Genomic DNA, 22,030 nt, shown 5'->3' on the forward strand with positions numbered 1-22,030 from the left:
TCAAAAGAAAAATTGAATTAATTATTTTTAATAACTTGTAGATTTTAAAAGTGCCCAGTTGTAAATGAAAGGACTACAGAATAAAGGTTGCAAATGCACACATTCAATGCCATTAAAAGGCAGACACATGAGATCTCATGTATCTTGTGCCATTTGTAAAAAGGTTGTTTTATTATCAGAGTAACTAATCACAATGAAGACGTCTCTTACAATCAAAGACATTATAATGAATTTTCTTTACAGCTACAGAGAAATGGGATTTGCTGCTCCATATCAAACTAGAACAGGCTGTATAAATTCTTCTTCATATTTATTATTAAATGTAACTTTTATCTATAAAATCAGCCATGAAATATTAAAAACTGAAACAACAGAATTTATATCCTTTACTTAATTTAGTTTAAACGGTCTATTCACTAAAGAGAGGGGGAAAAAGGTTACACATGTATTATAACATGCCCTCCCCTCTCCATATAAACGTTTCCATTATAAACCACATAGTTTTTGGAATTTATACTCAGCTGTAAAAATCCACTTCATATGTAAAAGTTGGTATACTTTTCCTTTTATAAATTAAAAAAAAAAATATCTGTTTCAGAAGGAGGGCAAGAAAGAATGTGAGAGAAGGGGAAAAGCAATTAAGACTAAGAATTTTAACTCTTGGCCAGTTAAATCAGTTGGTATGAGCCATCTGTTGTAATTCAGACCCATCTTCCCACCCCATCCCCTGAAGAACCATTGGGAGATGGTCAGCTGGCTGCACCAGAGCCCCTGGGCAGATGGGAGCCAGGTACTGGCCTCCAGCTGCTGCTGACCTTCCTGCTTCAGGCTATTTTATCCTACTGCTATCTCCTGAAGTCAGCTGTACAACTGGGAATTGGATAAATGGAAAATAAGTAAGAATAGCAAAGAGCATTAAAATCACCTGTGTCAGAGAAGAGACAAGACAAAATACATTAGCACATCTTGAAAATGACAAATCAACTAAACAGCCTGTAAAGAAAAGGTTCTCACAATTAAAATATGTAAGACTTGAGAATTCAAGAACTGGAGACAACATACAGTGCGACAAAAACTGAACACAAAAATAAAGGCAGATAAAAACCATCAGAAGTTCACACAAGGATTAAAAGGGTCTTATTTAAGACAGCATGGATAACAATTCATACATAAGATGGCAGATTCCAAAATAAAGCATGAAATAAAGCAATGAGGGAAAAGCAACCCATGACCTTAAGGTGCAAGCTACAACCTATTTTCTGCTAGCAGTATCTTACCTTCAGCTTTTCCCTGGAGCACAACAAAAAGCACAACAGCAAAATTTACCTTTATTTTCAGAGTCCTCACTTTACAGTCTGAAAGGAACAGAAAGAAGCAGCCAAGGAGCAAAACCTTGCATTGGTTCTCATAGTGCAGCTGGTGAGTTGCATGAGCTGGCAGGAGCAACAAGCAAGCTAGACCAGGCAGGTGCCTGCAGACACTGTCTCAGGGGCACAGGGAAGCTGGCAAAGACCTGAAGTCCAGAGATGCTCCCACGTGCCCCTGGTGATGCTGCACTCTTGCTTAGAGGAAACCAAGGCCATGTGTTCAAATATAGCATTTATTTAGTCTTCAGCTATGTTTATTCATCAGAAAAGTCTCTCTCTTGGCAATTCTTTAACTACAGCCCATGAGGGCTATGTATATATATTGCAACCAATTCCCACAACAATACAAATAAGTAACATTTATAAATTCACTGTCTCTCTACAGTGATTCAGGCTTGAAGGCAGTCAGAGTTGTAAAAAATTACCTTCACGGGAAGATCTTTTAGTGGACTAGATTAATCTGGCATACACAGACAGCAGAGGATATTTCCAAAATATGCATAAAAAACCAAACACAGTAGAGATATTACCTACAAACCCTCCTGTCACACACTCAAAAAAGATACATGAGCAAAAAGAAAATTATTAATTTTAAGGATCTACTAGACATTGACACCATTCATTCTTTTGACATACCTTGATTTGCAATAGAGACAAACAATAAGGAGCAAGAGAAGGAATGAGAAGATTGGTGTCTTAACACAAACATATCCTTAAAACAACCAGACTCAAAGAGCAAAGGCTGCAAACATAAAATCAGTTGCCAGTTTACTGAATTTATATCAGATCACCAACAGGAAAAAAGAAGAAGGGAAAGGAAAGGCTGAACTAAGCAGCAAGGATCCTCTAAGGGAATCTGCACTCGATTCCCAAAATTCAACAGCCCAAAATCACTCATGTCTGTATCTACCTGGTATGTTAGCCACTACTGGACTGCTCAACATCAAGATTTTAAATGTCTGGATGAGACCTGGAGCTTTAGGTACTGATATCTCATATCCAATTCAGAAATGGAAGAAAAAAATGCAGTCCCTTCTCAACCAGAGTGAGACAGCCCCTAGGCTAGAGAAAAACAGCAAGCACAAGCCCTAAATCCAGAAAACAAGAGTTGCTAAATGTGGCAATCTGGAGAAAAGACACTGATTTTTGCAGAGCTGCTACCGTATCATTTACTGCTCACAAAACTGAGAAGTCTCATTATTGTACCTCAGGCACACCTGCAGGCACCCAAGTACAGCCTCCTACTCCTCCAAACCTACTGCAGCTGCTTCACAACTTGGTGTCCACTAATCCTGAAAATAGAACCTGTTCAGGCCTGCATGTCTTATGCAGGGACTAGGAATCTTTTATGGAGAGTCACTAAAATCTACATTCACTCTAGGAATAGTTTTAAACTTCATGTCAGAAAATGCTGCGTGGACTATGAGATTATTTTATTTTAATTAATTGTATTTATTAGAACTTATGATCAAAATGTATTCATTACAAAAATGTGGATTGAACAAACACAAGAAAACATTATTTGTTCTACCTGGCAGCTCTTATTTAGTGGAAGATCACCAAAAAATCATTAGGGGTGCTTTCATTAACTATTCAAACAAACATTTCTAGAAGCAAAACCTCAACAATATGTTTTTTAAGAATAAAACATATTTTACAAAGCATTAGAATCTGGGGCATACTAGTCCTCAAAATGTGCCTTTAAATTACACCTATTTGGAGTGACTGGCATGACTGTATCAGCCACATATTTTAACACTGCTTTATCCAGTCAGCTCACTAAATCATTAAAAATATACATGACAGCTGCAGTTTGACCTGCAGTGAATTCTATATGTACTCTCAAAATTAGCACAAGCGCTGAATACTACTAATCTTCAACTTGTAATAATTGATCAAAGAATATTGCCCTGTAATTCACTACAAGGCAAAATCATAGCACTGAACTGTGCATTTTCAAACAAGTGGTTTATAGCTCTAGATTTAAAATGCAAAGTTTCCATTATATTTAATAATTAAAATGCATGCTGTGTTATGGTTACATTTGGTGACTGGATTAGTAGTACCCCAACTGAGTTAAACAATGCCTTTTTCCTATTAGAGTTCATATTAGCATATTGTCTATTTGTTTAAGAAAAGGAAGGAAAAAAGCACAGCAAGGAAGAAGGAATAAAAAAGAAATATGAATATCAAACATACTGAAAGACAGTGAGGACCAAGACAGCAAGAAGACCTGGTATCAGCAAAATATACACCAGCTGAAAGCAGAAAAGCTGAAATATCTGTGCATTTAAAGTATGAAAACTTTTAATAAAAAGAATATTCTCCTTTTGTCAATAAGGGTTCTCATTCAAAGCAAAGGGAATAAAGCTCTGTTTGTTTTCCTAGATGCAGTTGCTACAAATTGAGGGAATACAGACATCACTGTCAAAGAGCAGACTCTTCCAGGCTGTCAACTACTTAATCAGGGTCTGACTTCACTGAAAAGTGTGAAATTATGTAATTATTTATGCTTTGCAATTCTGATGGTTTAAACAAATCCAGCACTAGGAACATCATCTTTTATAATGCAAAATTCCTACTGCGATTTTGTTTTAGGGAATATACCTTTTGTTTTTTTTTCCTGTGCCTTCTAGGTGATTTATTCAAACAAGATTTAAATATTATGTGAAGTATTTATTTTCTCTCAAAACAGATTCCATGGAGCTTAGAAATATAACCTACAAGGATGAAAATTAATTGCAAAATAAAGTAAAAATTAAATCATGGCCAGAGTGACATCAACTGAAGTTTTCTCAGCGCTGTCAGTTATATTGCCATCCAATATATTGTCACCCAAAACTGTCTAAAGGCAAGACTAAAGACCTCTGAGTACTTACAACAAATGTATAAATAAAATATTATTTGATCCCTAAAAAGACTCCTTACATTCCTGCACTTCCATGCAATATTTAAGTATAAACTTCAGAGATTTACTTTGGTTTCACTTCAAGTATATTTTCATTATCTTGGTACCAGCAGCAGTTACAAAGACAAGCTTATGTGCTGAAAACTCACCTACTTCTCCCTCTGGCATAATATATTGCCTCTGCCTGTAAGTCACCTCCTCAGAAACCCATCCCCTTATAGGGTAAATGCCCTTAGCATACAAAATACAAAGGCACGCATTCTCTGAAATAAAAGTTTATTTAACACTCCCCACCAAAATACACTTTACTGAAATCAGCAACATCTAAATTCATGATGATGTGAATGAAGAAAAACAGAAAGCATTCTTGCAAATCAACCTCCACCAGCAAAGTTCAGCATGTTATTTACCTGGAAATGGAACCTGAATAGCCTGACCAGAGCTAGCAAAATGCATTTTCAGGTTTTCACTTGTTCTCTCCGAACAACACCTTCTGTACCCAATGACCTTGTGCCCAGGAAGGATTCCTGGGATTTGACAGAAGCAGCTCCTTGTATCTCATCAGATGTCTGCTCCAGAGCAGCTGAAGGTCAACACCAGACCTTTGTCAACTTTTCTTCAGTCTCTTCCTCCCCTTCCCTCCTCAGGTTGCCATCCCTGTTGCAAACTCCTTGGTGACACAAAGGAAAGGAGACAGGGAACAAAGCCTATATACAACCCTCTGCAGATATCAGAGGCACTCACAAAGATGTCAAAGCAATACTTGTCAAGAATTTCTGAGCTACCTAGATTTAGAATGGCACTCAGATTCACAAGTCTGCAATTTTGACACTTAAAGTCTAATGAAAATCAACTAAAGAAAGAAAAACAAAAAAGGTAGCTTTTTTACATATAACATGTCTGCCAAGTTTCCAGTACGACAAGTAACAACACTGTATTTTTTATAAAACCTCTGCTCAAGAACCAACTTGTTTTTTGAGGTAGGATTTGGACAAAAAATAAATACAAAATATAATTTTATTTCTTTGGTTTTGAATGCAAAAATTATGAAATTTAGATCTTGTGTCAGGTTCTGATTTTGATCATTTTGACACAAATTGAAAAAATTCTGTTAAACTAAATGGAAATATTCCAATTTACAGTCAGGTAAATAACATCAAATTCTAGTTCCAGATTTTCTTTCCTTCCTGATTAAATTACATAAATGTACACTCAAAACAAAGTAAATACTGCTATCCCTGTGGATTTTTTTCAAGACAATAACTAATCTGTTAAAAAATACTACCTGGATATAAAGTCATAAGGGTTCTTCATATGTCGCCATCTGAAGTTGTGCAAAAAAGAGGTTTTAGCAGCATGGTAGTACATGGACACCAATATATCATCCTACATGTAGGGCAGAAGTCCACCTGCTTCTGTGAGGACCTACAGACCATAGTTTCTCCCTAAAATACTTTTCATTAACCTGATATGTATATAAGACAGCAAAAACCACGACACTCTGTATTCTTACACAGAATGTACCAAAAAAAACCTGCTCAGCAACTAAATATTGCATCTTCACATTCTTGCTAAAAGGTTTGACACAGTATTCATTGCCATATTATAGCTAATTAGTAGTTTAAGCTTGTTAACAAAAACAGTTCATTTAAGGTAAACAGGAATTATCTTTCCATTGTATAGGTAGAGCTTGTAAACAGGACAGCTCATAAATTTTAAGATGAGAGCAACTAAGAAACTATTCATTAAGACTTGGGTTATAAATTCAAAACATGAAGCATAACATGCTTAAAGAAGAAGGTTTTATTTTTAAAAGCATTCATTAGGCTCTCATCTTCAAGCCTCAGACTTGTAAATAATTTAAAATGAAAATGCGAACAACAGGCAGGGAAAACAAAACAAATCCAATTCAAATCAGTCCATTGTTGTACCAATAAAACTCAGAACAACAGAAACTAAGTTGGCAGATTTTGAAGACAGCATCCAGAAAACATCTTTATGTACTGTATCTTTGAACTTACTTGTTGTGCTAGCACTGGCTCCAATCCAGAAAAAATTAGCTGTGACTTCCAACAGCCAAGCTTTGCCCAGTAAAGGATACACATGCTGAACTAGTAATTTTCAGTATTCATTGCACTTTATTCTGCAAACAAGCAAGCTACAGTTTATCAATGCTTTTAGATTTTATATTTATCCATTCTGACTTCTCAGAAATTTATATCCTATTAACAATTTATATGACACAATGCAAGAACCTCGTTCCCTTTAAAGATTAAGGTAAACCTCAGTTTGCCTCACACAGGGAGCATGGGAAGAAACACCCTTTACTTCACTGGCATTGAAAATGGAAAGTGAAGAAAATGAAACAAACAAAAAACCAAAACACAAGGATCACTGCTGTCCTTACTGCATATTCAGTGTTCCAAATCCAATGTGGATACATCCCTGCAGAAAGCATGTTACACACCAAGGAACCAGGAACGTGCAACATTTTGCCTTCATTGAATGTACGGAGTCTGCTATCCTTTCTCAAAGACTTGGAACAATCCAACTTATATATTCAATGTCACTTAAACATCCAAGAGAAGACAAGCAGGCAACAGGAACTTCTTTTTCCATGTTAAAAGATCATATGGCATTGCAAAATGCAAAAATACCATATTCCTAAGCCAGGGCTCCTGTGCAGAACGATGTGCATAGATTGTGGCTATCCCAGGAATGTCAAGACATGCTCCTCAGAAGCTTTTCACCCCATGCACCACGAACACTCGTCAGTCACACAGGATTTCCTGCACGGCTACAGAACACTGAGCAGGACGCCCTGGCACACTCAGTGAGCTCTGGGCACACAGCAGGATGTGGCAGCTACAGCACACAGCCAGCACAGGGTTCTCCAGAGGCACCAACCCGCCAGGCAGTACGAGAGCAGCGAGGCTGACGCTTCCGCATGTGAACCAAGATGGAAAGGTCACCCCTGCCCATGCTTCTCCCTCCAACTCAGAAGTGGGTGATGCCAACCTGCTACACAGCACTAGCACAGGTAAATTAAATCTCCTCCTGATCAGGAGTCCTAAAGCCAACTCTGCATGGACTGTATCATGTTCATAGCAAATGTTTACAGCAAACACTTAAATAAACCAAATATAACCCACTGAGTGGAAACAGGTGAAGGTCACAGACTTTGGGAGTGAGCCCAGGCTTGAAAATCCGACTAAAGAAAGAACTCAAGAACTCACATATATAAAGCCATACCAGAGCTCTTGAGGCCATCCAAATGGCAATACAAGAATCTGTCTTTGATTAAATCAGAACTCTTGTCATGACCTCCACACTTTTCAAACTTCTTGCTGGAATGTTTCCTGCAGAAAAGCTTATATACCAGGTAACTGTATGGATTAAAAAAAAAAAACTAACAATGATTTTCATACAAAGTGATGACTTAGTGTTACTATTCTGGTAAGTTTTGTCACCCCTTGTAATTCCAGTGGATTTTAACATTTATATGTATTTCTTATGTGTTGTTACCTGTATTTTTGGGAAGAACTTTTGAAATTCCAAAGACAGGGCTAAGGACAGCAAGAAACTTTGTAACTACAACAAGACAAAGGAAAAACAGCTAGAAAAGCATCTCTATATACACCTGTAGCAAAATAGTAACCTATAGAGACATATAGGTTCAGATCTGTACACAGAAATACTGTGCACCATAACTCTGCACGCCTCCCCCTGGGCCACAGCATACGCCACACACACGTAACAACTTGTATGTCTAGACTCAGAAAGACAGAGGCAATTAAACTTTATGCCTGTACCACTAAGGATCAAAAAACCTAAGAACACTCACAGCCTCATAGCCCACTTAAACAAAGTTCAGTAGTAGGCCAGACTGCAGGCAAACAAAACAAAACAAAGCAAAAAAAATTAGCAATCCAACTCTGCTAACACAGGACTGGAAAGTAGTCATGATTATGTTGGGACACTACTTCCTTTTATCTTCACATGTTGAAGAACAGGGATTAAATAAAATATGAAAACTTCCACATACGTCTAACATAAACACCTATAATGGGCTACAGACTGTTCTGTAATTGCTGACTCTTCTCTTGCAGATGGCAGAAACAGGACTGATGGCATTCACAACTGCTGAGCTGGAAAGCATGTATGGTTCCCCTGTTTTAAACATACAATTCCTTTCTGCAAAACAAAAAGTCACCTTTGGAATTTCTGCAGGTGAGAAATTGGAAATCACAGGAACATCTTTACATCTTTTGCTTCTTCACTAGTTTTATACACATACACTAATAAAAAAAATCTAAGTTTATGTGTTAACACAGCCCATAATGACCAAAAAAAGTTTAATATTCCAGTTTAGAAGTAGGTATAAGTGTATTTAAACTTTCATACATGTTTGTGTAACCCTGTAAGAATGTCCACTGCAAAAGCAAACAGACCAAAGATAAAACCACTCTAATGTTACTGGAGAGATTTTGCATGAACTTTGAACCATGAGTCAGGCAAGATTTATGCAGTTTCCAAAGCCAGGTCCTATGTAATCCTACTCCTAATTCATTCTCTCCAAGACATCTATGGATAATCCTGTGCCTGTTAGTATTAAATACTGTACTTGCCTGAAAGAAGTCAGCCTCTTCTCCCAGGCTACCAGGCCAAGAGAACATAAGTCTCAAGCTGCACCAGCGGGAGTTTAGGCTGCACATGTGGAATAGTTTCTTCACACAAAGGGTGATTAGACATTGGAATGGACTGCCTAGGGAGGTGATGGAGTCCCTGTCCCTGGAGGTGTTAAAGGACAGACTGGACTCAGCACTTAGTGACATGGTCTCATTAACATGGTGGTGTTGGCTCAGAGATTGGACTTGATTTCAAATGTCTTTAGAGAAAGAACCTAGTTGATACTGTGAACACCGTTGAGGCACAGTGCTCATTTCCTTCATGTCTTTGTGTCCACCAAGAACTGCTGTCATTGCTTCTGCTCCTTCCCCTCCTGTTGAACAGGACAAGTGGTGTCTCCCTGCCTTGGCTGCTGCTGGCCAGGCACTGTGAGATGCAGCTGCATCTGCAGGTGGCCGTGCTAACCCAAGGTGGCAAAACCAACATAAAGCAAGACTTTTCTGGGGTACAAAGAATAACCATGAATGCTCTGCTGGGCAGCTGCTGACAATCTGTCAAAGTGAAAGCACCATTTCCATTTGATTGCTCATGAAACACAGAGAACAGGAGTCTGCTCTGCTGCATGTCTGGTTTTGTGAACAGCTGAAAGAAACTCAGCCACTACATCTGCTCAATCACATCATCTTGTCTTTCTCCCCAAGCTTTCAAAAGGGTTATACTCCAGATTTCAACCTAAAAGGTCAACTTTTTAGTACCTTTAACATGCACCATAATACCAAGGCATTTATTTCAATGAATGACTAGACCAGGTGTATCTGAAACCAATGCTTTTATTTGACTGATGGGGTATTCATTCCAATGAAGCCTTTCTGTTTTCCTGAGAAAGAATACTTTAATTCTAAACCACATCAGGAAATTCAAACATAGGAGCCACCGCATAATTCCAGTTCAACCACATTTCATGCACCAGTCTGTCTGTAAATTTCATCTCATTCACAAAACCCCCACACTCTACATATTAAAAAAACTAAAAAATAACTAGGCAAAGCAAAGCCACATCATTCTAGTGTTCTGCACACCAATAAGTAAATGCTGTTCTTCACTACAAAAGGTTGGGTTTCGTGGAATACTGTGACTGACATCTCCTTCACACACATTCTACCTCCAAGTAATGTTTCTCTATAGACAGACAACACAGCTTAAGTTCTAAAAGCATTTCTAAAAAAAAAAACTCTCATGCAAATAAATTAGAAATCTCTGATGCTGTTGCTATACAATAGTTCCTACAGAAGAATGATAGTAAAGGATTTAACTGAGGTCGTTTGAGTTATATTTCCCAAAATGCTAATAAAACTGACATGTTTAAACATACTGAAAAAGTCACAGTCCATCATCATCCTGTCACATCAGTGCATCTGACTTTTTTTAAAATGTATGGATTATACCACTACTGCCAGGCTCCATATTTTATATATAAAAGCTACAATATGATTATATGTCCATGCTGAAATAATTTACGAAATAAAGATAGAATTACTGCAATGTTCCTTCCATAATGAATGTAACTTGCTGTGAATAGTGTAGGGGATGGCAAGAGAGACCCAACTCAAGCCTGTAATTGTCTTCATCTTTCATGAAGAGGTGTGACCTCGGAAAAATACAGATCCCAGCATCCAAAACTCCAGCCTCATACAAACATTTTGATTACTCATGTTCTGATATGTAAAACTTATAGTCTTCACATGCCACACCTGTGGGCTATTAAGGTGAGAATCACAGGGAATTACATCCAGTGTTTAATAGTATGTTATTCTGTTGTGGTTTTTCACCACCAGAAAATCCACTGCCACTCTTACCCTTGCACTTTCAGATTTCCATTAGTTACTACTGCCTAGGTGCTACCACCATGGTTAGTATCACATGGACGAGCACAAGCATGTGACAAAGCCAAAGTCTTGCAAGCCTGCATCAGTACAACTACACAAAGAAGCAAAGAGGGCACAGGAAAATAGAAACAACCCTTTAACTTTATAAATTCTAAGATCACTACTAGCTACAGCACTCAGATCACAGATGTTTTTCCTTCCTCTAACACTACATCTAACATTAACACTGTGGTTCACAGGCCACACTAGTTATTTGAAGGAGCATCAGGAAACCTTTCATAACAGCTCAAACTAAACAAGACAGAACACAGATTCATAGAAAGGCTCGGGCTGGAAGGGACCTTAAAGATCACCTAGTTCCAACATCTTCCACAAGAGACCTCTCTGGGCACCCTATGCCAGTGCCTTACCACTCCCACACTAAACAATTTATTCTACATAAAGGACATACAGATGATAACCTATCTCTCAAAAGCCACCTAAAGCAGTAGTTTTGGTTTAACAATCTTTCCTACAGAAGACACCAACACTCTCAGAAGTGTATTAACATTGCTATATTGTTCATGCGAACTTGCCTTCCCTGCCACAACCTGACAGATTCCCCTATTTGATCCTCTAGGCCAGGCAAAACCACGCTGAAATTCACAAGACTGTGAGAGCACAGGAGGTGCTCACGATTCAAGAGCCTGACCTCCGGAAGAGGGCAGTAAATAAGCAAAGGGTCTGAAGCACAAGTCCTATGAGGAATGGCTGAGGCAGCTGGATTGTTTAACCTGGAGGAGGCTCAAGGGACACCTCATCATTCTCTACAGGTGTGGGTCACCATCTTCTCCAGGCAACCAGCAACAGGATGAAAGGACAAAAGCCTTAAGCTGCACTAGGGGAAGTTTAGGCTGGACTTCAGGAAGATTTTTTTCAGTGAAAGTGTGACTAGACTTTGGAATGGACTACCCGGGGAAGAGATGGAGTCATTGTCCCTGGAGGTGTTTAATGAACGACTGGATGTGGCACGCAGTGCTATTGTTGACAAAATGGTGCTCGGTGTATCACAGGTCTTTTTCAAGCTAATTCTGTAATGCTGTGACTGCTCTGCCTAGTGGCCGAAGCAGAATAAAGGGAAAACGGCTACAACTCTTCCTTTATCCTTGTAAGAGCCAGGTACAGATCTCCTGGAGTCACGTGCGCCGTCCCTCACCGCCAAGCCCTGCACCTCTCAACGCTCATCCCCGCTTATTGTACAGCAACCTTCGGGAAAGGAAGTAAGAAACGGGGGCTCGGGCGCCTGAAGCCCCTGAGGGCAGCGCCGCACCGCACACGCCGACACTGCCGAGCGCCCTCCCCGGAGCGACCCGCCCGCCGCGCCTGCGCAGCCGCGCCGCGCCAACAGCCCCGCTCGGCGGCTCGGGGACGCTGCCCGGGGCCGTCCCCGCGGGGAGGCGGCTCCACGGGCCAGCACCGGCCGCCACGGCCGCTGTGTCCCGCCGTTTCCCCAAGCCCCAGCCCCGCCCGGGCGGGCCCCACGCGTGCGCACCGGCCCTAGGGAGCTGGGCGTAGGGGAGAGCACCGGGAACATGGGAGGAGCCCGGAACACGCGCCAGCCGGAACCGCGCAACGCGGTGGCGGCTCCCACGGGTCCCTGCCCACCCCGGTTCTCCCTCCCTCCATCTGTCTGTCTCTCCACTCTCCCCTTCCCCGCCACCGCCCGCCTGCGGCACAGCGGAGGGGAAGACCCCCACGGCCCCGGGGCCGACTGCGGCAGCCAATGAGCGCAAGGGGCGCTCTTCCCGCCCTCGGCCCCCCGGCCAATCGGCGCGCAGCTCTGGAAAAAGCAGGCACGGGATTGGCTCGGCCGGTGCGCCACCTTCCGTTCGCCCGCCCACCCAAAAAAAAAAAAAGAAAAAAAAAAAAGAAAAAAAAACGACGGCAGCGCAGAGGCCCAAAAAGCCTTAGGGGAGACGGCGACGCGACGACCCCATGAGCCCCCCTCGCGAGGGCCGAGGCAGCGGCTCGCCTCGCGCCGCTGGGCGACGAGTCGGGGCGGCCGCGCCGCGGCGCGCAGCGCTTACCGCGCGGGGGGAGCCGAGCGCCTCCGCTTGTGCTGAGCCGTGTCACCAGTGGCGCGCCGTAGATCCGCCGCGCTGCGTCACGCCCGGCGCGCGGGAGGCGGGGGCGAGGCGCGCTCACGTGATGCGGCGGCGCCGCTCGTGCCGCCGCGGGCGCGAGGGGCCGCGCGCCCAACGGCTGCCGCCGCGCGCCCACGCCTTGGCGCCATGTTGCCCTGCCGCCCCCTACATCCCGGGAAGGGATGGTCCCGCAGGGAAGGACCGAGCCCCTAGGGTTTTCCGGGTGTGCTTGCCGCTGAAACTGACGAGAGCTGGCGGCGCTGGGAGCGGCCAGCGGGTGCGGGTTTAGGGCTCCCCGAAGCTGCCCGTTCCGGCCTGTGGTTGCTGCCTCCACGGCAGCTCCCGCGCTGGTTGCGCTGGGTAACGTTGGGCAGCACAGGGCTGTGCTTAAAGCTCTGCTTCGCATTCTCACCCTGCATCGCAATGCAGCGAGGTGTGGATCTGGTCCTTGGGAAACCTGTTCTGGAGGACGGGGAGACAAGTCTTTGACGCGCAGCCCGCAGCTGTTCACTAGGGTTATCAGTCGAAGGGTGCCGAGCTCCAAGCTGTATTAAAATAACTTTCAGGCAGTGCAGTTCAAGAGAGAAAGAGTTGAAAAAGGCAAAAGGGAGGCAAATTGTCAAGTATTTCGTATTTTATAAACTCATTATGATGAAACCGTAAGTGTTCTTTCCCTCTTTCCTCAGCCAAGTCACATATACTGTATATACTATACACAAGCAAAGAAGGAACGGGTAAAGAGTCTTTAGATCCCTATGATGAAATGCAGTTACTCAAGATTTTTAAAATGCAAGTTTCCCATTTATCTCCTGATTACACAATGCTTTTTAGCAGACAGTGTCTCAGTTAAACAGCATTTAGCATTCCTTAAGGCTGTGGCACAAAGGGAACACCTCTTCAGGAGTAGTTTTGCATTCGTTGACTTTGCAGGCACACTAAGCACGAGCTTACCAGCTAGGAGTGACAACTTGCTGTGCTGTTCAGCCGGTTAGTCACTGACTAATCTGCTAAGTTTATGGCACAGCAGTGCCAGTTCTCTTGAAGGTTATAAAGACTGTACGAATGGGTTGAAAACAAAGCAGTTGCTGTGGCATGAGTTCTTCATTGAAGCAAAGGGAGCACCCTGGACTTTACCAGTGTCTTGGGAAAGATCTGAAATGAATGAACAAAATTTAAAATAATAAAGTACCACACAGGACATTGGTGAGAGAGGGCTGTCTCCTTCTTCTGTACCTAAGGATTGTAGGACAGAATTTAAATGTTCTGTGTATAATAGGAAATCCACACAGAATATGCCTGAATTTGTAGTAAAGATATCTGTGGATATTTGGTACATATTTAGATTTAATAGTTTGAGAAGCCACTGGCACTTGTAAGAATAATACAATTACAAACAAACTGATTGTTGCAGATATTTTTCAGCATGGGGAGAAGAGGTAAACAACTATTTCATGTCCTTTAAGCTCAGTTTCTCTGCAGTTTACAAATACCTTCCATATGCCTTAAAGGATTTCTAAGTGTGGGACTCAAGTAACACCAAGTGAGCCTGCCTGGTCCATCAGTTATTTCATCATTTGCTTACTGAGAGGAAACATACTGGAGAAGAAGATGCAACTGTGCAAGCTGGAGTCTTACAAGTTGAAATATTTAACAAAATGAAGAGGCAGCATATTTTAGGAATAGCCTGAAGAGGGAGCCATTGGTATGGGACAAGTAGCAACTAATGAAGAATCACTGTTCATGGAAGAAAAAAATCATACCTGTACCAAAAATAATTAATTTTATTTTGCAATTATAATCTGTATTTATTAAATGTTTGCAGACATTCCTACATTCAATGTTCTGGCTTCGGTATATACAGAATTCTGAAGTAATGAAAAGTGGTTCTGTGTTCTGAAATAATTATGCTAATAAAAATATATTAGAATGCAAGCTGCATAAGTCAATGAGTAATTAACAAGGATTTAATTAGTTAATAGATTAGTTTATCAATGGATTGTAAACATAGACTATATTTATTTTCTAACAGAATAAGACACTTGGAATGATTCTGTAGTTGCTATGTTTCTACCACGCCAAAATACTAATTTCACTAAAAATGTTAATCATTCCAAGAGTAGTACCAGCTCTTTACTTAGCTGTGTGATTTAAAACTCTCCCTACCTTTCCTACTTAGCACTCTGTGTTTGCACCTGCACAGAAAACACACACAGCTTTGTGATTACTGCTACCAGAAGCCAGATATCAGCCAGATAAATGCAGTCACCACAATTCAATTTACCAACTCTGAATCACGACATTTCCCATCAGGTTTGTGTAGAAGAACTAACCCCATGACTCGATCATAATCTCAAAGGAAGAATGTCGTTGGCAGGCCCTCGAAAGGACACCGTGGTGTCTGCAGGATATCAAGTTATCAGCATTAATCCATAAGGGTTAACTACCACTGGTTTTTCACAGAGTAGCAAATTTTTGAAGAAAAGTTGCATACGTCTTTATTTTTCAGTTCCAACCCCTAAGAAAACATGAAACAGAATAATTAGGATGTAAATACCAAGAACCTTTTCAGTGTCAATTACCTATACATATGTATACAGGTATCTATGCCTTACACAGATATCTATACCTTCCCTTTTTAATGCTACTTATATTGCCCATTTTTCAAGTGTGTGATTCAGGAAGCAAAGTGCAATATTCGAGTATGACCTGCTGCTGCACGCTGTTCAGACTGATGGGATTTGGTCGAGTCGGCATCCTTGGAGGTATTTAGAGAACGTGTAGATGTGGTACTTCGGGACTTAAGGTTTACTGCTGGACTTGGGAGTACTGGTGTAATTGTTGGACTTGAGAGGAAAGTTAATGTCTTTACAAACAAATTGTTGGGTGAAGGTGTGGATGTTAACGTCTTTGAAATGGGTTTTCATGTCTCTACTAACTTCGGGAAGCAGGTTTGTTACAGAGCCCAGACAGCTTGGCCCCTGAAACAGGCAAGGGTCTGTTGAGCCTGAGTTTCTGAGCTTTGGGGTAAAATAGGAGTTCAAGGGAGGAATACGTGATAGGAGATTCGGGAAGGCTGTACCTTCCTAGTACCACAGCCAATGGGGAAAGGAAGAGGGCAACATGCGGCCGGGAGTTTAGGATGAAAGGAGGCTGCGCTCTCCGAAACCTGGAGAGAGAGATCTCTGCCGGTGTGTCTCCCAGTGGATTCTCTCCCTTTTTTCGAATAAAGTTTCAGGAACTCCTCTGTCTCCTTTTTGGATATAAAGCTCTGTGAATTTTCCTGACAGAGTCAATAAAGATCTTTTTTACCAATGGACAATTTCAATGAACAATTCTGTGAATCGGTCGTGGTCCTGTGGTCCTGGTCCCTCGCTGGGGCAGCACCGCTGTGACCCGTGGCTCGGCTGGCTTCGGAGCTGCCTCGGCCGAGCTGCAGCCGGGCCAGAAGGGAGAATTCAGTGCCTGGTGTCCGGAGGGAAGGAGAGCGAGCGCGCCCGGCCCCGCTCCGCCGGCAGCAGCCACGCAGCCAGCGGAGCCAGCGGAGCTGTGGCCGCGTCTGGGCACGGCTGCTCCTTTGTGCCACCGAGGTCGCGCTGCCCGTGCAGCCGCACACGCTCTTTCGGTAGAGGCTGCACCTTCTGACTCACTCGTGTTACCCGCTGGCTTCGCTGCCCAGCCAAGCCTAGCAACGTGGTTCAAGTACAGATAGTTACCCATTTTTACATAAACAAAAAGTTCACCCACTGCCAGGTACCTTTAGTTAATTTTTTGTTGTTGTTGTGATATAAAGAACCTTATGCAGGCAAGTAAAAGTGTAGTAAAAATTACGTGGTTTCCCAACTTTATCTGCTGTTGTAAGTGCATTATAAATGTTTGAGAAAAATAAGAAGGAAAGCACCTGGGCTTTAATGGAACACTTTAAAAGGATTTGTTTGAATTTCTTAAAGTTACATAAAATCTAGAGGTGGAGGGAAGATTTTTGAGCAGCTTGAAGTGACTAAATGGGTTTTTTGCAATTAAAATACTTTTATAGGAGTTTCAGTTTACAGATAGAAGTTGCAAGAATTTGAAAAAGATAAGATAGTGCTTGAAGTTCCCCCACTTAACAAAAGAAAGAGTGACTGCAAATCCTTTCATTTGGCCCACAAATGATACATCATCCAGGCCTAGTCTTGCCAATAGTATTAAAGGCTTTCTGTTCAGCCTGCAGCACGGAAACATGGGTGCCATGGATGTCTGTCTGCATGTGTACAGAGAGGTATCTTCACTTGAAGAGTCACATGTGATCTTTCATCAGGTCCTGAATAATCTGAGTTATGTTTCTCTAAATTTGAGTTACAGTCCAGCTGAGGAGTGGTGAGAGAACTGTGTAACATCTGTGAGATATAAGTCTAGAACAGTAGCCATACAGCTGTCTGCTCAGTGTCACAGGAGCCAATATCTCAAAAACAAATAGTAATAAATGGTCACAGAAATCAAACAACTACGCTGTTTTGCATACACAATACAAAACATACAGACAGGAGACCTCACTTATGTCTCTATGCATGCAGCTTTCTAAATACAAACATAAATATCAATATACCAATAAATCTGATTTGGGTTTTTTTTTTTTTTACACTGGCAAATAACTGACATTACTCGAAGCACACAGGCAGAAATTTTACCCATGGACATTATTTTTAAGTCTTCAGGCTGTTCCCTCCAGGGAATCTCATGTTAAGATACATCAGCACCTAAAGAGTGCTGCAGGTGAACATTGTTGGCCCGTAGATTTTGGTGTGCCCTTTATAAGGGTGATTTAGCAAAGGCACCACTGACTGCCACTGCTAGCTTCTTTACCAGGAGTGAAGCTAGCACAGCATCTGTCATGGTTTTGTTTACTTGCTTGTTAGTTTGTTTAAAATGGATCTTTTATTCCACTGGTTTTCAATATAAAGTGGACTACATAAACTTTGGTGTCCAGAAGCCCCCCACAAAGGCAGCTTTAGAAAGAATGTACTTCCAGGATCATACTGGTCCTTCCACTATGATGAAATGAAACTTTATCTTTTGAAGTTGTCACTGGAATGACAGGGTTGCTGCCAAATTGAGAATGATAACCCTGCCTATGGAATTTGATGCCTTGTCAGGAAGGCAATAACGCATAGGAGACAAGTAAAGCAGTACTAAGTCTTGAATTTCTAATTGTAAAAAAGAGTGATGCAAATTTACATGAAATTCATACGAGGGCTCTGACACCACTTGTTTCTTCATGCCAGAAGAGTGAAGAAAGGAATGTGTCATGTTGAATATTTTCAGGTTTCTATTACAGAGATTTTACAGTTTCAACTCTAAGGTCTCCTTCAGTTCCACAAATAAAAAGACTAGCATGGTATTTGAATTATTCTTACAGATATTAAAAAAAAAAAATTGTAACTGCATTGGAAGGATGAGGAACATGCAACACATCATGTTATTTCATAGTGAGAGATCATCAAAATGATTTTGAGACAGGTAACAAAATAAGCATTATCCACACATACATCCACAATATCTGGTTTCATTTAGCTGCAGATATGTTTTAGTCTGTCTGGAGACCAACTCTGCCAAACTTACGAGGATTTAGTTTCCATATACTGTGGGTTTTTAATAAAAATCTATTTAATTTTTAAAATAATTCATTGCAGTAAAATGAGAGTCATTTATTACCCTGTATTGTCTGTTACATGTGAAGATGTCCAGCTTGCCAGAATTTACAGCTCTGTGAGTGTATAATTAATCTCTTACAAACTCACAAAGAAAGTTTCTCAAATAGACATATATCTCAAATACAAACATCAAGTCTGGTACATTATGCATCAATACATTAAGATTTAATGCGGTAGCAGATCAGAAAATAATATGCAAAAAAGTATGCCGCATGAAATAGAGATTTAATACTTATTTTTCATCTTCATTAAGTCAACATATTATCCACCTGGCACATGCATCCTAGTCCTGTTAGAACGACATCAGCTGAAATAAGAATATGTTTATGCTGTTAGCTCTAAAGGAAGAATTTTCTGGTTACACAATGAAATTCTCAAATGCTCATCAAGTAAAAAATGTGACCTTTTTTTTGTTGTTGTTGGGATACACCTTATGCAGGATAGACTTTGGAGCAAGGTTTTGTTGGGCTTTCTTCCCCTCCCAAGAGTAAAGTTTCTTAGCAAAAGGAATCCAAATTTCACACCTGTGGAAGTGTGGTTGCACTTACACTTATCTCTATAAGTACACAAAAAATCACAGCTGTTGTTCCTGCCTTGTGGAGTAAGTGAACGTGGCATGTTTCACTCAGAGAACCTGAGTGAAATTGCATAACAAAATACCAGCACATTTTCAGATAGTATTTGCCATTTTAAAAACTCTGAGAGCAGATAAAGTAACTATGAACTGCCTCCATTGTCTTCCATCCAAACAACTCATTCCATGTGACAACCAACTAAAAATTGGGAGCTGCTGGTCCTCCCATTGCAACAGACAGTGACTCACCTCCTTAGAAAGCAGAGGAAATGTCGAAATGAGTTCTAAGGGACTTCAGGAAGAAGACTCACATGGGTTCAAATTCATAGCTGAAAAAATACATGGAAAGAGATTTCAAGATCACATACCACCGCGCTTGTGTTTTTAGCAGATCATTTGGAATTTTCCAGTCTACTTTTGTGTAATCTAATGTAGCAGCATTACAGAAAAAACTTTGCTATTTTTTTGTCAAGATCATCTGCAAACTGGAGATGTTCTTCATACACTGTTCTGAGGAACACCAGTGAGAAGATCACTGACATACATGGCAGTAGAGCAAGGCAGACAAATGTGCACTCTGTTAACAAGGAACTGTTCATATTTTTCTATTCTTATATTTGCTTAAAATGCTTAATGACATGCCTCCTAAAGGGCATGATGTGTCTGCAGCTCCAAATACAGATGTAGGTGGAGTTTGACTCAATGATCCGTATGGGTTCCTTCCAATTCTATATATGATACAAGGTATAAACTTGAAAATTAGTAAAGCTTCACGTAGGAGCAGTAAGTATTTAACTTTACATGTTATTTGCAGCTGGAATGTTCCAGCAGAAACAAGGGAATTCGTGGGTCTCACTGGCACCAGCCACTGTGGCATGGGCCTCTGTGTCACAGGTAAAGGCAAAGTTGCACAATCTTCCCTCTCCAAACATGGACTATGAACATCCTTAACTAGCAAGGCAATTTTAGAACATTTTGTGAAACAAGCAAATGCTATATTCTGAAAGGAATAACTAGAAGGAGCCAAAGTTAAACTTCTTGGGAGTAGTGTGACTGAAAAGGAAAACCATAACTATGTGAGTAAGCCTAATTTCCACTTTCACAGGCTAATGAAAATGACCTGATTAGTTCTCAGGACACTGCTCATCTCTCTATGCCTTCAACTCCTATTGTCAGCATCTTATTCTCCCTGATTTTAGCTGACACAATTTTCAGTCTTCTCTTTTGAAATATTACTTAAGGATTAAAAACTGTGTTTATCTAATATGAAAAAGTAACTTTCACACTTAAACCCACTGGTTTTAAATGGAAATTAAAATGTTCTAATTTATTCTTTCACATTAATTATCAGTAGAAAAATATGATCCTATTTTTGAATGTTCAGTTCCCTTCAACATGGATTATAGCCTACAAGAAAAAGGAAAACTTGGGGCAAGTCTTCCTCTACCAGGGAATCAGGCAGAACTTGACCAGCTTTGTAAAGGCTCCTAGTACTGTTAGGTGTGCTCTGGGGTCTGTGAAGCTCTGGCACAGGCTCTCCAGAGAGGTGGTTGGATGCACCATCCCTGGACACGTTCAAGGTCAGCTTGGATGATGCTCTGAGCAGCCTGATCTACTTGGTCCTGCTTATTGCAGTGGGCTTGAACTAGATGGTTTCCAAAGCTCTCTTCCAGCCCAAACAATTCTATGATTCTATGATCCTTAAGGTCCCTTCAAACCTAAATCCTTTTATTGTCCTGTGACCCAGGTCTTGATATCTGTATCAAGACTTTGGATGTATAGATACTGCTTTTGGATATCCCCACAATATTGTTTTCCCATATTCAGTCATTATTAAGAAAAAACCTAAATCAGAATGGACAAGATATTTTCATTTTTAAATCAATGACTGGATTAGATCTTGCCAGTGAACATATATAGATATAGCTACATACATGCCTATGTAGACACAAAATTGTGCATATGATTTTTGTAGTTAGTTGGTCATGATTTGAGAATCTCTAATATGCTCTGACATGGATATGGCACATCTAGAATAAGGCTAAAAAATGGAAGAAAACTTTAATCCTATTTCTAATACTATTATTGTAGGGTTATTTTTAATTTACTGTGGCAACAAATAGCTGTTAGTGCAACCAAGAAGAAACATTTCTAGAAGTGTTGTATAGCACTACAGAACTTAGAAATATGCACGTAATTTCTTTCACAAGGCTGACTAGATGATGCAAAATACAAAAAAAAAAAAAATTAAAAAAATTGAAAGAGAGGTTGGATACTCATTCTCAATATAAGAAGGAAAGAGTATCTCTCAATACCCCTGTGGGCAGCAGCTGCTTTCCCAATGCTTGTTTTCTTTCATGGACAGGAGAATCTGAAACTGAAGTTTTGTGCCCTTTCTCTCCTCTGGTACTGAAGGAGGCATGGAGATGATCTGCATAATTCAGTGGCACCACTGTTTTACTCACATAGTTTTAACTTTACAGTAAGTGAATATTTCAGAGCAGAAACTTATTTCAGTGCACTGCTTGGAGAGTGCTTATAAACTGGTGCTCTTTTTTTACTCTATTTTATTTGTCATGCCAAAGAGCAACAGTAAAAAATGCATAAGCCCATCTTCCATTCCAACTTCATAATGTTGTAGAACACATGGACAGCAGCTATTACAGTGGTATTTCAGAGTAGCCATATTCCTAAAACAGAGTCTCCATCCCTCTTTCATGACAAAATCTGCCACCTCCATCTCACCAACTTTTCAACTCTTCTGCCAAAAGGTTCATATTTATGAGCAGAGGTTTCTTTCCATATTTTTGAAGCTAATTTGGGGATGGTTCTGTCCAGTACAAAAACTTTGTG

The 22,030-nt window shown here is 40.8% G+C and overlaps 1 protein-coding gene across 4 annotated transcripts in view; it reads right to left on the reverse strand.

Moving 5' to 3' along the window:
* ZNF407 (zinc finger protein 407) overlaps window positions 1-13,604 on the reverse strand; it is a 332,688-nt gene extending 319,084 nt beyond the window's left edge. For 3 of the 4 annotated variants that reach the window (XM_079301071.1, XM_079301073.1, XM_079301074.1), the window contains exon 1: window positions 12,857-13,604. In XM_079301071.1, coding sequence (XP_079157197.1) covers window positions 12,857-13,319 — 463 coding nt within the window. In that variant the 5' untranslated portion in view covers window positions 13,320-13,604. Of the gene's footprint in view, window positions 1-4,685; window positions 4,909-12,856 lie in introns of those variants that run through there. The other variant, XM_079301072.1, reaches the window with a different exon arrangement.
* Window positions 13,605-22,030: the final 8,426 nt, after the last annotated feature.

This window comes from Erithacus rubecula, assembly GCF_903797595.1.
Source record: "Erithacus rubecula genome assembly, chromosome: 3".
Taxonomy (NCBI): domain Eukaryota; kingdom Metazoa; phylum Chordata; class Aves; order Passeriformes; family Muscicapidae; genus Erithacus; species Erithacus rubecula.